This window comes from Anguilla anguilla, chromosome 14, assembly GCF_013347855.1.
Source record: "Anguilla anguilla isolate fAngAng1 chromosome 14, fAngAng1.pri, whole genome shotgun sequence".
NCBI lineage: Eukaryota > Metazoa > Chordata > Actinopteri > Anguilliformes > Anguillidae > Anguilla > Anguilla anguilla.
Window position 1 is genome coordinate 40,062,270 of NC_049214.1, and position 14,508 is coordinate 40,076,777.

The following is a 14,508-nucleotide window of genomic DNA, read 5'->3' on the forward strand; positions in this document are numbered from 1 at the left end:
GAAACACCTCATTAAAATGGTTCAACGTTTTATTTCCCCTAAAATTTAATGTTTCCAATATAAAATTACCACGACGTAGCCCTTAGATTTAAGGATTTGTGTGTCCCCAACATTAACAAAAACAAAAATTTATAGGAATATGTTTTATTGGCACATAAATATGTGGCATCTACCCTACATTTCAAAAATGTTTTTTTTTTTATTGGAAAATCACATTTAAGTTTTTGTTTCATTGTTTTCACTCATACCTTATTAAACATATTTCATAATGTCTGTAAATTAATTTGGAAGTTGATATTTGTTTTACATCACAGATTCATTCTTTGCTATTATTTAATTCCGAGGAAGAATGCAAAACATCTTGTGTGCTTGGTTCATTTCAGACAGTGTACAAGTAACGTGGTAGTCTGGAAATAAGGATTTTTTTGAACAAGTTTATTTTACAGCTTTTCAATCATTTCAAGCAGAATTATAAAAAATAAAAAATTATTACATGAGTGGAAAAAAACAATCTCTCAGCAGAAACAATATTTCTTGCTTCTCTGTTTGGTTTTGTGAGGAAAATTCACATGTAGTCCAGGATCTCTGTCTCCATCTCATTGTCACTGCCTTCCGAGGGCTGGAAGTCTTCGTCCTCCTCCCCCTCCTCATCCTCTTCCTCCTCTCCGCTCTCTGCCTCCTGGCGCCGTTGGCCGCGTGTGGAAGCTGCTGAACTCTTGGACGTGGAGGGAACAGCAGCTGCAGGAGATGCACACGCATATGTTCACACAACACACTCACAGGTGTACACAACACACACATGCACCCACACGCGTACACAACACACACACACGCACACACATGCACGCACTCAGTGTAACGTGGCACAGTGTATAGCGTTAGGCATAACCTAACACGGTGTAACACAACGCTCAGCGTGGCCTAACGCAGTGTGTAATGCTCAGCGTGGTGTGTAGCGCTCAGCGTGGTATGTAGCGCTGAGCGCGGTGTGTAGCGCTCAGTGTGGTGTGTAATGCTCAGCGTGGCCGAACGCAGTGTGTAACGCTCAGCGTGGTGTGTAGCGCTCAGCGTGGTGTGTAATGCTCAGCGTGGTGTGGTGTGTACCAGACCAGTGTGGTGTGTAGCACTCAGCGTGGCCTAATGCAGTGTGTAATGCTCAGCGTGGCCTAATGCGGTGTGTAGCGCTCAGTGTGGTGTGTAGCGCTTAGCGTGGCCTAACGCAGTGTGTAGCGCTCAGTGTGGTGTGTAGCGCTCAGCGTGGCCTAACGCAGTGTGTAGCGCTCAGTGTGGTGTGTATCGCTCAGCGTGGCCTAATGCAGTGTGTAGCGCTCAGCGTGGCCTAATGCAGTGTGTAGCGCTCAGCGTGGTGTGTAATGCTCAGCGTGGCCTAATGCGGTGTGTAGCGCTCAGCGTGGTGTGTAGCGTTTAGCGTGGCCTAACGCAGTGTGTAGCGCTCAGCGTGGTGTGTAGCGCTTAGCGTGGCCTAACGCAGTGTGTAGCGCTCAGCGTGGTGTGTAGCGCTTTGCGTGGCCTAACGCAGTGTGTAATGCTCAGTGTGGCCTAACGCAGTGTGTAGCGCTCAGCGTGGCCTAATGCAGTGTGTAGCGCTCAGCGTGGCCTAATGCGGTGTGTAGCGCTCAGCGTGGTGTGTAGCGCTCAGCGTGGCCTAATGCGGTGTGTAGCGCTCAGCGTGGTGTGTAGCGCTCAGCGTGGCCTAATGCGGTGTGTAGCGCTCAGCGTGGTGTGTAGCGCTCAGTGTGGTGTGTAGCGCTCAGCGTGGTGTGTAGCGCTCAGCGTGGCCTAATGCAGTGTGTAATGCTCAGTGTGTGCTACCTGGTCTCCTGGCGCGGATGGTCTGCTTGATCAAGGCGGACATGATGTCCCGGAGCTCGTCAGAGGTGCGGGGAATACACCAGCCGTCCCGCTCGTTACACTCCTCCTCCTTCCCGTCGTTCTGGTGGATCAGCTTCTTTATGCTGGAACAGCAGCACAAGCTTACATCAGCCGAAAAACCGCCACCCGACCACCAGGTACACCAGCCCTCTAACCGCCAGGTACACCAACCACCCAACCACCAGGTACACCAACCACCCAACCACCAGGTATACCAGCCACCCAACCGCCTACCCAGCTGCCAGGTACACCAGCCACCTGACCACCAACCTGACCGGCAGGTACACCAGTGACCGGCCCAGGCCCAGCCGTCAGCCGGCCTCCACGCAGGATGGGATTTAGACCGTGCTGCGCTGCGGTTTGACTTTTCACAAAAGGTTTGTGTTCTTCCGCTGACACCATTGCATGTGTGAAATTAACCGAGGTCAGCTAACAAAATTAAAACTTTCAAAACAAACTGAAAAAGCACTTCCGTAGCTTAGAGCAGAACGCAGTTGGGAATCTTGGACGCCAATCTTAAAATACATGGTGAAAAAAACAACAAGAACCCAAAGCAGTATCCAGTTTCTCATATTGTCTTTTGCCACGGGAATTTGAATGCGTGGTGTCTGTGTTCCCTGGTGTACGGATTCGGGACAGGTTCATTAATATTATAATGTAGTTCAGTTCCTACCTCTCCACTTCCAAGTCGCACAGCTGGAAGAACATCTGTCTGTAGGGGGGGAGGGTGCCTTCGCGAAATATGTAGGCCGAGTCCTGTTGGGCAGACAGGAAATGACATAAATCCACGGACACGCCCATACAGTTATTCCTCAATCCGGTCCCGTCAAAGGAGTCCCAAACGGGTTCATTTCACGAACCCTTAAAATGGCCACCTTGTACGCGTTTCATCCAATACAAGCTGCATTGCACTGGCCATATTAACTGTGACACGGCAACATTTCTAAATCACTATGTAATATATTCAATATGTACAAGACTGTGTAGTTATTTATAACAATATATAATTAAATAATAATTATTCTTTAAAAAACGACTTTTTCTGGGGACCCCATGTATTTCACAGACCCCCAGCCGGACCCTGGGTCTGTTTGGGTGATGGCTGTGAGAGTGAGCAGGGGTGTACTTTCAGTAGTTTGGGTGCTGGATGTGAGAGTGAGGGGGGGTGTACTTTCAGTAGTTCGAGTGCTTGCTGTAGGAGTGAGCGGGGGTGTACTTTCAGTAGTTTGGGTGCTGGATGTGAGAGTGAGGGGGGGTGTACTTTCAGTAGTTTGGGTGCTGGATGTGAGAGTGAGGGGGGGTGTACTTTCAGTAGTTTGGGTGCTGGATGTGAGAGTGAGGGGGGGTGTACTTTCAGTAGTTTGGGTGCTGGATGTGAGAGTGAGGGGGGGTGTACTTTCAGTAGTTTGGGTGCTGGATGTGAGAGTGAGGGGGGGTGTACTTTCAGTAGTTTGGGTGCTTGATGTGAGAGTGAGGGGGGGTGTACTTTCAGTAGTTTGGGTGCTGGATGTGAGAGTAAGCAGGGGACGCACTTTCAGCTTGTATCTCGGAGAAACAGGTTTCTGCACCACTGGCTGGCCTCCTTCCTGGGAGATCTCCCGTATGCTCGCAGGCTGAGGAGCTGTGATACACACACACATACACGCACACACACACACACACACACATACACGCACACACACACACACACACACACGCACACGCACACACACGCACACACACACATGCACACACATGCACACACACGCATACACACACACGCACACACACACGCACACATGCACACACACGCACACGCACTCACACACACACGCACACACACACACACAGACACACGCGCACACACACACACATGCACACACACGCACACACACACACGCACACACACGCATACACACACACGCACACACACGCACACACACACGCACACACACAAACACACACGCGCACACATGCACACACACGCACATGCATAGACACACACGCATGCACACACAAACCGGTGTAACTGACAGGGCAGAACCACAAGTACATAAAGTTGATCTGAATCTGAATCTACACATGCATGCTAATGCACCACGGACCACTGTGGTCAGAGTGCTGTGTGACATCATCACACAGTGCCAGCTTCAATCCCACTCCCAGGCTCACCAGTCTTGTTCATAGTGATGGGCAGACTGTAGTTCACACTCACCAGTCTTGTTCATAGTGATGGGCAGACTGTAGTTCACACTCACCAGTCTTGTTCATAGTGATGGGCAGGCTGTAGTTCACACTCACCAGTCTTGTTCATAGTGATGGGCAGACTGTAGTTCACACTCACCAGTCTTGTTCATAGTGATGGGCAGACTAGTTCACACTCACCAGTCTTGTTCATAGTGATGGGCAGGCTGTAGTTCACACTCACCAGTCTTGTTCATAGTGATGGGCAGGCTGTAATTCAGAGTGCTCCTCTTGGCCTTCACCGGCATGTCATTGACTGCGTAGCCTTAAGAGAGGTGAAGAAGAAGCACAGCCGCTCTAATGTAACTCACTAATACAGGTACAGGTGCAGCAGGGGAATGAATGAAATGCAGATATACTAGAGAACAGGGGTAGCTGCAGAGCCTGTAGCAGGACTGGGGCAGGTTTTGGGGCTCTCTGCCCCTTCCGTACCGTGTTTTGTCCCACAGCGGATCCTGAAGTCCAGCACTTGGTAGATCTTGGCCTCGGGGGTCTTCCTGGGGTCGTAGCCAAACCTCACCCAAAGACTCCTCCAGGGCCCGGTCAGCTGGGGAGCAGAACCAAGAATTTCTCACAATTTCATAACAGCTGCCCTCAGCATTGATGAGGTCCTACATGTTCCTGTAGTACTCTCATTCTACAACACTAACAACACCCTCTCGCTCTGGAACACTCATTTCGTCCTTGTGTTCTGGAACACTCCTATAGCCTTATCATACTACAACTCAGCTGGAAACTCATTTCATTCTCTTGTTCTAGAACAGTCATTTCATGCACCTGACCTGGAACACCAGCTGATGTGTTTCTTGCTTGATGTTGTCAAGCAATTCTCTGCTAATTCTCCCAAAAGGTACTTCTAGTGGATAGTGTATTGGTTTCTACTATCAGCTTTGACCTTGAAGACTTAACATTGGTACTGTTTGTCACCTAAACTTGTATCTATGTGTGCTGAGCACAGGGGTGTCTGATAAATGGCTAAATATACATGTGCATGTAAGTAAATCACTGGAGACAGAGAGAGACAGAGAGCCAGTCACTCTGTCTGCTTTTCTCTGTGTCCCCCTAACCCAGTGCAGTAGCGCTGAATTATCCTACTTCACGCTGGTGTTTATGAGGTGAGTTCCTCTGCTGTATTTTATTTGTGTTGCAGGCAGACTGTCTCTCTACATTCTGATTCATGCTGTCATGCGGTCTGTCACCCTGTCGTAGGCTAGCGCAGCTAACCGAACGGCTGTAAATGTAAAATGTGCACACGCCAGTTTCTCTTGGCTGCTTTCATTTCACGGGGAATAAAAACAAAAGTGGTGCATACTGAGTTGTTGTGCCTTGGAAATGGAAATGCAGAGAGCGTCAACAGTTCGGTTCTCTGTACCCTCCCCCCCCCCTTCCCCAGTCCCCCACCTCAGACCCCCCCCCAGCCACCTCACCATGTAATACGCCACATACGGCAGGAGCAGCTTGAGCTTGTCCGGCTGGATGTCCAGGTTAGCCTTGACCGCGTTGCGAGACCAGACGGGCCGCCTCTCGAACATCTGCTCGGGAACAGAGAGCACCAATCAGCAGCGGGCCCGAGCCAAAGGCCCGAGCTCGTGTTGATCCAGTCAGCAGGTGCGGCCGGGGACACGATAAGGAGCGCGTGCTGGGCACGACGCCTTTCTCACTCTGATAACAAGGGGGGGGGGGGGGAAGAGTCACTGAAACTAGTCTCGCCAGGTAACCTTTCCTGGACCCGAACGCTTAACAACAAACAGACATTGTGCGAAAGGAGGAATGTATCTGGACGAGAGCCGCTGGTTTTAAGGCTTCGCTGAATGTGCTCGATTCTGTGCGCCACAGGAGAGACCGAACGGAAAATGTAGCCAGCGGCAGGTTTTGAGGGGGAATCCTGCGAAAGTCGACGACGGACTGTTGGCGAGAACGGACAGAAACGGCACAGGTGCTAACTCTGCGCCCGTTTTTATGAATTCTGCCTTTGCCGAAACGGCCTCTCAAAAACATAGCAAGCGCTGACTGATGACAAGTGTTGTAAATAAAAGTAATATATATATATAAATAAATTACAGTACAGTCTGACCGTGGCTGACCTTGATTTCCCTCTCTACCTTAACTCAACGTGTGGATGAGCACTCTCGTGCAAAATGGCCATTGAGCATCGCTCGGGCCTGTGCGACACATTTCTGTTGATTAAGGGGTTGTACTTCAATGTAGCACGCATATAGGACAAGGAGAAAGGCCTTATATAAATACAGTAAATTACTGCCCCAGGGACAGGGCCACTCAGGATAAATACAGTAGGTTACTGCTCCAGGGACAGGACCACTCAGGATAAATACAGTAGATTACTGCTCCAGGGACGGGGCCACTCATGATAAATACAGTAGGTTACTGCTCCAGGGACAGGGCCACTCAGGATAAATACAGTAGATTACTGCTCCAGGGACAGGGCCACTCATGATAAATACAGTAGGTTACTGCTCCAGGGACAGGGCCACTCAGGATAAATACAGTAGATTACTGCTCCAGGGACAGGGCCACTCAGGATACATACAGTAGATTACTGCTCCAGGGACAGGACCACTCAGGATAAATACAGTAGATTACTGCTCCAGGGACAGGACCACTCAGGATAAATACAGTAGGTTACTGCTCCAGGGACAGGGCCACTCAGGATAAATACAGTAGGTTACTGCTCCAGGGACAGGGCCACTCAGGATAAATACAGTAGATTACTGCTCCAGGGACAGGGCCACTCAGGATACATACAGTAGATTACTGCTCCAGGGACAGGACCACTCAGGATAAATACAGTAGATTACTGCTCCAGGGACAGGACCACTCAGGATAAATACAGTAGGTTACTGCTCCAGGGACAGGGCCACTCAGGATAAATACAGTAGGTTACTGCTCCAGGGACAGGGCCACTCAGGATAAATACAGTAGGTTACTGCTCCAGGGACAGGGCCACTCAGGATAAATACAGTAGGTTACTGCTCCAGGGACAGGGCCACTCAGGATAAATACAGTAGATTACTGCTCCAGGGACGGGGCCACTCAGGATACATACAGTAGATTACTGCTCCAGGGACAGGGCCACTCAGGATAAATACAGTAGATTACTGCTCCAGGGACAGGGCCATTCAGGATAAATACAGTAGATTACTGCTCCAGGGACAGGGCCATTCAGGATAAATACAGTAGGTTACTGCTCCAGGGACGGGGCCCCTTAGGATAAATACTGTAGATTACTGCTCCAGGGACAGGGCCACTCAGGATAAATTAAATACAGTAGGTTACTGCTCCAGGGACAGGGCCACTCAGGATAAATACAGTAGGTTACTGCTCCAGGGACGGGGCCACTCAGGGTAAATACAGTATATTACTGCTCCAGGGACAGGGCCACTCAGGATAAATACAGTAGGTTACTGCTCCAGGGACAGGGCCACTCAGGATAAATACAGTATATTACTGCTCCAGGGACAGGGCCACTCAGGATAAATACAGTAGGTTACTGCTCCAGGGACGGGGCCACTCAGGATAAATACAGTAGATTACTGCTCCAGGGACAGGGCCACTCAGGATAAATACAGTAGATTACTGCTCCAGGGACAGGGCCACTCAGGATACATACAGTAGATTACTGCTCCAGGGACAGGGCCACTCAGGATAGATACAGTAGGTTACTGCTCCAGGGACAGGGCCCCTTAGGATAAATACAGTATATTACTGCTCCAGGGACAGGGCCACTCAGGATAAATACAGTAGGTTACTGCTCCAGGGACAGGGCCATTCAGGATAAATACAGTAGATTACTGCTCCAGGGACAGGGCCACTCAGGATACATACAGTAGATTACTGCTCCAGGGACAGGACCACTCAGGATAAATACAGTAGATTACTGCTCCAGGGACAGGGCCACTCAGGATAAATACAGTAGATTACTGCTCCAGGGACAGGGCCACTCAGGATACATACAGTAGATTACTGCTCCAGGGACAGGGCCACTCAGGATAAATACAGTAGATTACTGCTCCAGGGACAGGTCCACTCAGGATAAATACAGTAGATTACTGCTCCAGGGACAGGGCCATTCAGGATAAATACAGTAGATTACTGCTCCAGGGACAGGGCCACCCAGGGACGGGGCCACTCACGTCCTTAATCTCCTGCTCCTTCTTGCTGTCGCTCGGGTGCACGCACAGCCGTCTCCAGTTCTGCACCGCAGCCTCCAGCGGCTTGGTGGGCACCTCTTTCTCCTCGAAGGCTACGAATATGGCGTTGTGGGGGCGACGGGCACGACTCAGGCCGATGAGGTTGTCGTGGGAGACCGTCTGTGGGACGTACCCCTCCCTGAGCGTGCAGAGAGAGAGAGAGAGAGAGAGAGAGAGAGACAGAGAGAGAAGCTGTGATATTGTGGGGATAAGGTAGGTTTCACTCTCATAAACTCCATCTTAAGAAGTTGTACTAATTGTACCTCATTCACAACCTGGTGAAACAGGGAGCCTTACGTCAGATAAAGATACTAGAGCATTTACTTTGCAATATGGTACTTCAAAAAACTAAACTATTTTAATATAAAATAGTTAAATTTGGCTCACAATTCAGTACTTCATCATAATACCTATGTAATTATATGGAGCTGATGTGTGGGGTCCTCTAACAGAAATAAGAACAGTAGAGGAGCATTGCATAAAAAAGACTCATCTTGGAAAGCTAATATGTGTTCTAGAACTCTCCTGCAGTGCCGGCGTACCTGTGTTGGATGTCAGGGCGGTAGAAGTAGTCCACCGGGTTATCCAGGCGGGAGAAAATGGGCGGGGGGATGTACAGGGGCACCTCCTTGTAGAAAAAGTCCTTCTTTTCCGGTTTGCACAGGAGGATCTTGTCGTACAGGGACGTCTGTGTGCCGTCCGCCTCCGTGTGCATCGCCAGATACTGGAAGTCACTCATCCCTTCATTCGGGCATGAAAAGAAAACTCAGGTCACTTATCGGGTTGTGAAAAAGTACAGCACAGCTAGAAAAGAGGAACGCAACACTTCTATCTGAAACATAAGCAGCCTTCATTTCTGCATGTACATTGCCAGAAAAAAATATGCAGCTGATTAATAATCTGTTAACAAAACAGGCAGCAGCTAGAGAACCGGAATGGAACATTTTTAATAGTGAATATCTGCATTAAGAGTGGTGTTTAAAACGGATAGGCACGGACCCTGGAATTTGTAGCAGGTCCCAATGACTCCCAGCGTCTCCATTTCAAATCGTGCGTCGGCGCCGCTCCCTTTGCGCGACCGCTTCCACACGCGCAAAAGCAAGCTGGTGGTGGTGAAGCGGTTTGCGCACTGCGGGTGGCAGTAGGGATCGCGAGGCCGGTAGTTCAGTTCGATCCGCCTGCTAGGGTCAGCGAAAGTCTGGAATGCCCACCCCAAAAGCAGATTGTATTTAAATTCGTGTCGTAGCGCACATTCACATGTGGATTAGCAATAAACACATAAACAGCAATAAACGGACGTAGCACCTGTGCAAACTATTCAAATATAGTTGAAGAAAGCACTTATAGGTGAAAGCACCACGTGGTCTGAACTAGGACCCTAACGCTGATAGTGGCAACAGTGGGCGGACGTCCCACCAGCTAGGGCAAGAGAGGGACATAATCATGGCTGTACAGTCGTCCATGGAGGGATGATTTCAGATGGTAGGCAAATCTCAGCATCATTCGTAGTTTATCTTGTCGCCGCTAAGGCGTCTGAAGTCTATGCACTAGCCGCCTCGTGCAGTTATCCGGTGCAATAAGCCGCTGATGGATGGATTGCTGTGATTAGGCGCCGTGCACTCTAAGTGCACTGTGAAAAAAGAGCTACCTAAACAGATATAGCCAGCTGCTAACTATATAAGGTGCTTACCTTTGACACCGTTTTCTCCCCCCCAAGGGTCTCCAGCATCTTGTCCACATTGACGACAAGCCCCGGGTACTCCACGCACACGAGCCTGCAGTCCTGTCTTAGAGGTAAAACCGCTGATGTGCCAGGTACGGGAGCTGGAGCACCCGCGTTTCCCGACATTTCGCTATCTGTCGTTTCCTTTTCCATTCGTACAGATGTGCTTTGTCCTTGGTGTGTTTTTCAGTTGGAGTTTTCCTTTATTATTTGAATTTTCTATACTGTTGCGCTGTTTAATCACAATGTCACTTATTTGTACATCTGTTCTGCATGGAAATGCCACAAGAATCCGCACCCAAAACAAATCCGACTAGAAACAATGTTCCGGTCTTTGAGTTCCATGTGTGTAAAGCAGGTAATTGGAAGTTACAGCTATTTTGCTAATTGGTCTCATTTGATGTTTCATATATCATGTATAAAAAAACAATTCTAAAATATCTAAATTTGTTTGATGAACATGTTTCAAACAGGCACATAACTTTCTAACGTTTTCGAAGTGTTGCTCGTCTAGTCCGCCTTAACATGTTTGTGACCTGCGTAGTGTTCTTTCTTGCAAACGAGTAGGCAACGAACCTTTATATATATATATTTTACAATCAAAATAATTAAGATAATTTAAAATAGGACGACTTTGTGTATACTGGTAATACTCATTTAAATTATAGCACCTGTTATCTGGCTCGCCAGTACTGGATTGCTTATCACGATAGTGGTAGATTCGTTGTGGAACACCGACCGCAATACTTCCATAACGGGTCAATGAGCCATGAATTCTATGCGACCCACCCACGGAGGCAAATGTAGATTTCTTCCCCGTGATCCTGTTATGGTATTGAAAGTAAAAACAACTTAAAAAATGTAGCCTAATTCAGTTTCCACGAATGTCCACACGGTGGTAGTATACGACCATTTTGCAAGTCATTTTTACAGGACACGCCTTCTACAAAATGTGAATTGTGTATATTCTTTATTACTGTGACAACATGGTACAAGCTTATTCAGAACTATTATGACATTTAAAAAAAAACCCTGATTTGGGCTGTTCATTTGCAGTGATATGATGAACACTGGTGACGGTGTGTTTCAAATGGATGCAGATGTTTATGTGACACAACATCTGAGTCGCCTGTCTGTCTGTGTGTTTGTCTGTCTGTTAGTCCTTCACTGCTTGGATTCTTCCCCAGGGCTTTCTCATGAGAGGGAAGGTCAGTTAGGTTCCACAGAAGCACTTTGCTCTCTGATGACAGGAAGATCCTGTTCAGTCCCAGTGACATCAGCGTCGGAATCATGCTCCCCCACTCACTGCAGAGCATCCAGAGTTAGCTTTGCTATTTGCATGGAGAGTCATTTCTGCCCAAACTGCGCAACCCCTCACAGCTATCTTTTGCATGGCGTGACCTCCAAAATTATGGGTGACGGCTTAGTCGTGAACGAGAGTTTAACCCCCCCAGGAGGGTCTTCAAGCCTGATATGAGAGTGGGAGTCTTATGGAGCGGAAGGGGGGGGGGTCATAGAGCATTTCCATAAAGCAGGCAAATCTGATTACGACCGCAAACAAAACTGTCTGAACATCCTGCCTGCTAGGCCTTGTGCTCATAAACCCCACTACAGCACTGGTCCCCTGTGCTCATAAACCCCTTACAGCACTGGTCTCCTGTGCTCATAAACCCCCCTTACAGCACTGGTCTCCTGTGCTCATAAACCCCCCTACAGCACTGGTCCCCTGTACTCATAAACCCCCTACAGCACTGGTCCCCTGTGCTCATAAAACCCCTTACAGCACTGGTCCCCTGTGCTCATAAACCCCCTTACAGCACTGGTCCCCTGTGCTCATAAACCCCCCTACAGCACTGATCTCCTGTGCTCATTAACCCCCCTACAGCACTGGTCCCCTGTACTCATAAACCTCCCTACAGCACTGGTCCCCTGTGCTCATAAACCCCCTACAGCACTGGTCCCCTGTGCTCATTAACCCCCCTACAGCACTGGTCCCCTGTTCTCATAAACCCCCCTACAGCACTGGTCTCCTGTACTCATAAACCCCTTACAGCACTGGTCCCCTGTGCTCATAAACCCCCCTACAGCACTGATCCCCTGTGCTCATAAACCCCCCTACAGCACTGATCCCCTGTGTTTATAAACCCCCTACAGCACTGGTCCCCTGTACTCATAAACCCCCTACAGCACTGGTCCCCTGTGCTCATAAACCCCCTTACAGCACTGGTCCCCTGTGCTCATAAACCCCTTACAGCACTGGTCCCCTGTGCTCATTAACCCCTTACAGCACTGGTCCCCTGTGCTCATAAACCCCTTACAGCACTGGTCCCCTGTGCTCATAAACCTCCCTACAGCACTGGTCCCCTGTGCTCATAAACCTCACTACAGCACTGGTCCCCTGTGCTCATAAACCTCACTACAGCACTGGTCCCCTGTGCTCATAAACCCCTTACAGCACTGGTCCCCTGTGCTCATAAACCCCCTACAGCACTGGTCCCCTGTGCTCATAAACCCCTTACAGCACTGATCCCCTGTGCTCATAAACCCCCCTACAGCACTGGTCCCCTGTGCTCATAAACCCCTTACAGCACTGGTCTCCTGTGCTCATAAACCCCTTACAGCACTGGTCCCCTGTGCTCATAAACCCCCCTACAGCACAGATCCCCTGTGCTCATACTGCTCATGGGGCTTCTGCAGTTCCAGGCTGGGACTTATACCACGGTCCCTTCTCCAGGCAACCCATATATAGTGCAGCCTAGAACCCAATAGAACCAGAGTCTATTTGCCCGCTCATCCACTTCATGTGCCTGCAATCAAGTTTGCCATGTTTGCTGAAAGAGTAAGCAATGCTAAATGTTTCATGCTAAAATAGATGGAACTTGGCTTGTGCTATGCCATGGCAAACTTGCTCACACTTTAAAACTAAATTGCAGGTGTAAGTACAATTATATACAGGTATGCCATCTGTTTTTTACTTTATGCACCAAACATAAAATATTTTTTACTCATTTGGGGAAAAAACTATCTGAAAATCTGAAACCCTTTTAAAGGTTTTGGAGCAGCGCAGTTCTACCTATAAAACAATTGTTCAGATCGTTTTCAATTCTTGCACAAAAGTGCATATACAGTAGGGGCTAATAGAAAGAGCTTTTTGTGTATATATTTTTTTGAAATGCTTAAAAATTCCTAAAATATATCATCCTTAATTTTTTTACTTTGATGATTTATTGACTGAATTGTATTAATTGTACACACTTTTTCACAGTGCCGTTATTGCTTTTGTGACATCTGATCTTCACAACGCCAAAAAAGATACAGTATCTAACACACACTGGGTGCACAATGTCTTTTGCCATGTCCTTATATGCCTCTGAAGACACAAAGGGTGCCATGAGGTGAATGGCACAGTGGTTCGTTTTATCTGTTGGTTATGAGCTTTGCCTCTGATGAACAGGAGATTTCTCCAACATGGCCGACATTTGGCCTCGGTGTCATCGGGGGGCACCGCCATTTTGGGTCTCGATCAGTTTGGTGGACGCACCATTCGGCCGTTCACGAAAACAAATGATCAACATGATTGAGTTGTGTGGTGGTTCTTAAGCTATTATATGCATAGGCTTATAATCAGATCATAATCAGCATATTAACCATTACACAGAAGTCTGTCTTTCAAGAAAATAGGACATGAGGCGTTTTTAGCTAGATGATGTTTTTAATTCAACATGTTTGAAAATTAAGAATGATGATATGTACAGTAGTACATTTGTAGGCCTAACATGTTATGCCTATCTTGCATTCAATCTAACAATTATTTTCATACAATCATACTAATTGGATTCATGTCGATAAATATGAGTGGACAGGAGGGTGAGCGTTAGCAACCATTCTCAATGTGACAACCATTTATATCACTTTTGTGACTGGTAGCCTATATTCCTTTTTTATTTCAATTCTAACCTTGGTAATGAAGTAATATTTTTCACCGGGTTGTCCACGTTTATATAGCCTGCATAAAACAACACGGTAAGAACGCACGGGGCAAAGTATCTAAGATGCGCGTTTAGTAGTCCATCTTCAACATTGTAGTTTCACCACGGCAGACTCGCGTCAATAACACCTGCCGTCGCATAATTACGTAGCCTAGTGTAAGTGCAGTCGGATTCTCTTAGCACCGCGGTTGTCTTTTCCTAAATCCTTATGAATTCTCCTTCACATCTTTCCTTGACCTCATGACGTTTTCCATCGAGGTCAAGGAACTGTGGTTAGGAAAAGACATAGGACGTATTTTTTTTTACTATTTGGACGCAGCCAGAGCCTCACTTGTGCCAATATGGAAGACGGCCATTTTGGGTCTTGATTCGTTTGGTGGACAGAACAGAGCCTCACTTGTATTAATATGGAAGAAGAGTTTATCAACACGCAGAAATCAGAACTGATGATGACTTTGCTGTTTCGTTTGTT

The 14,508-nt window shown here is 47.9% G+C and overlaps 1 protein-coding gene across 1 annotated transcript; it reads right to left on the minus strand.

Moving 5' to 3' along the window:
- Nucleotides 1-414: 414 nt before the first annotated feature.
- On the minus strand, nucleotides 415-10,237 carry gtf3c5 (general transcription factor IIIC, polypeptide 5). Its single transcript, XM_035390962.1, has 11 exons — nucleotides 10,015-10,237; nucleotides 9,324-9,522; nucleotides 8,867-9,065; nucleotides 8,268-8,463; nucleotides 5,544-5,648; nucleotides 4,549-4,663; nucleotides 4,301-4,381; nucleotides 3,426-3,514; nucleotides 2,567-2,649; nucleotides 1,834-1,976; nucleotides 415-738 (listed from the first exon to the last, which is right to left on the minus strand). Exons 1-11 carry the CDS (start codon nucleotides 10,198-10,200, stop codon nucleotides 566-568), a joined length of 1,569 nt encoding a protein of 522 aa, XP_035246853.1. The 5' UTR covers nucleotides 10,201-10,237; the 3' UTR covers nucleotides 415-565.
- Between the last annotated feature and the right edge of the window lie 4,271 nt (nucleotides 10,238-14,508).

Bases quoted from the DNA above. Each gene is read 5' to 3' on its own strand.
- gtf3c5 (XM_035390962.1), bottom strand. From the start codon at position 10,200: ATGGAAAAGGAAACGACAGATAGCGAAATGTCGGGAAACGCGGGTGCT. The intron at 4,664-5,543 runs GTGAGGTGGCTG...TCTGCTCCCCAG, and splicing joins CGTATGTGGCGTATTACATG to CTGACCGGGCCCTGGAGGAG. The intron at 1,977-2,566 runs GTAGGAACTGAA...CTGCTGTTCCAG, and splicing joins TGCGACTTGGAAGTGGAGAG to CATAAAGAAGCTGATCCACC.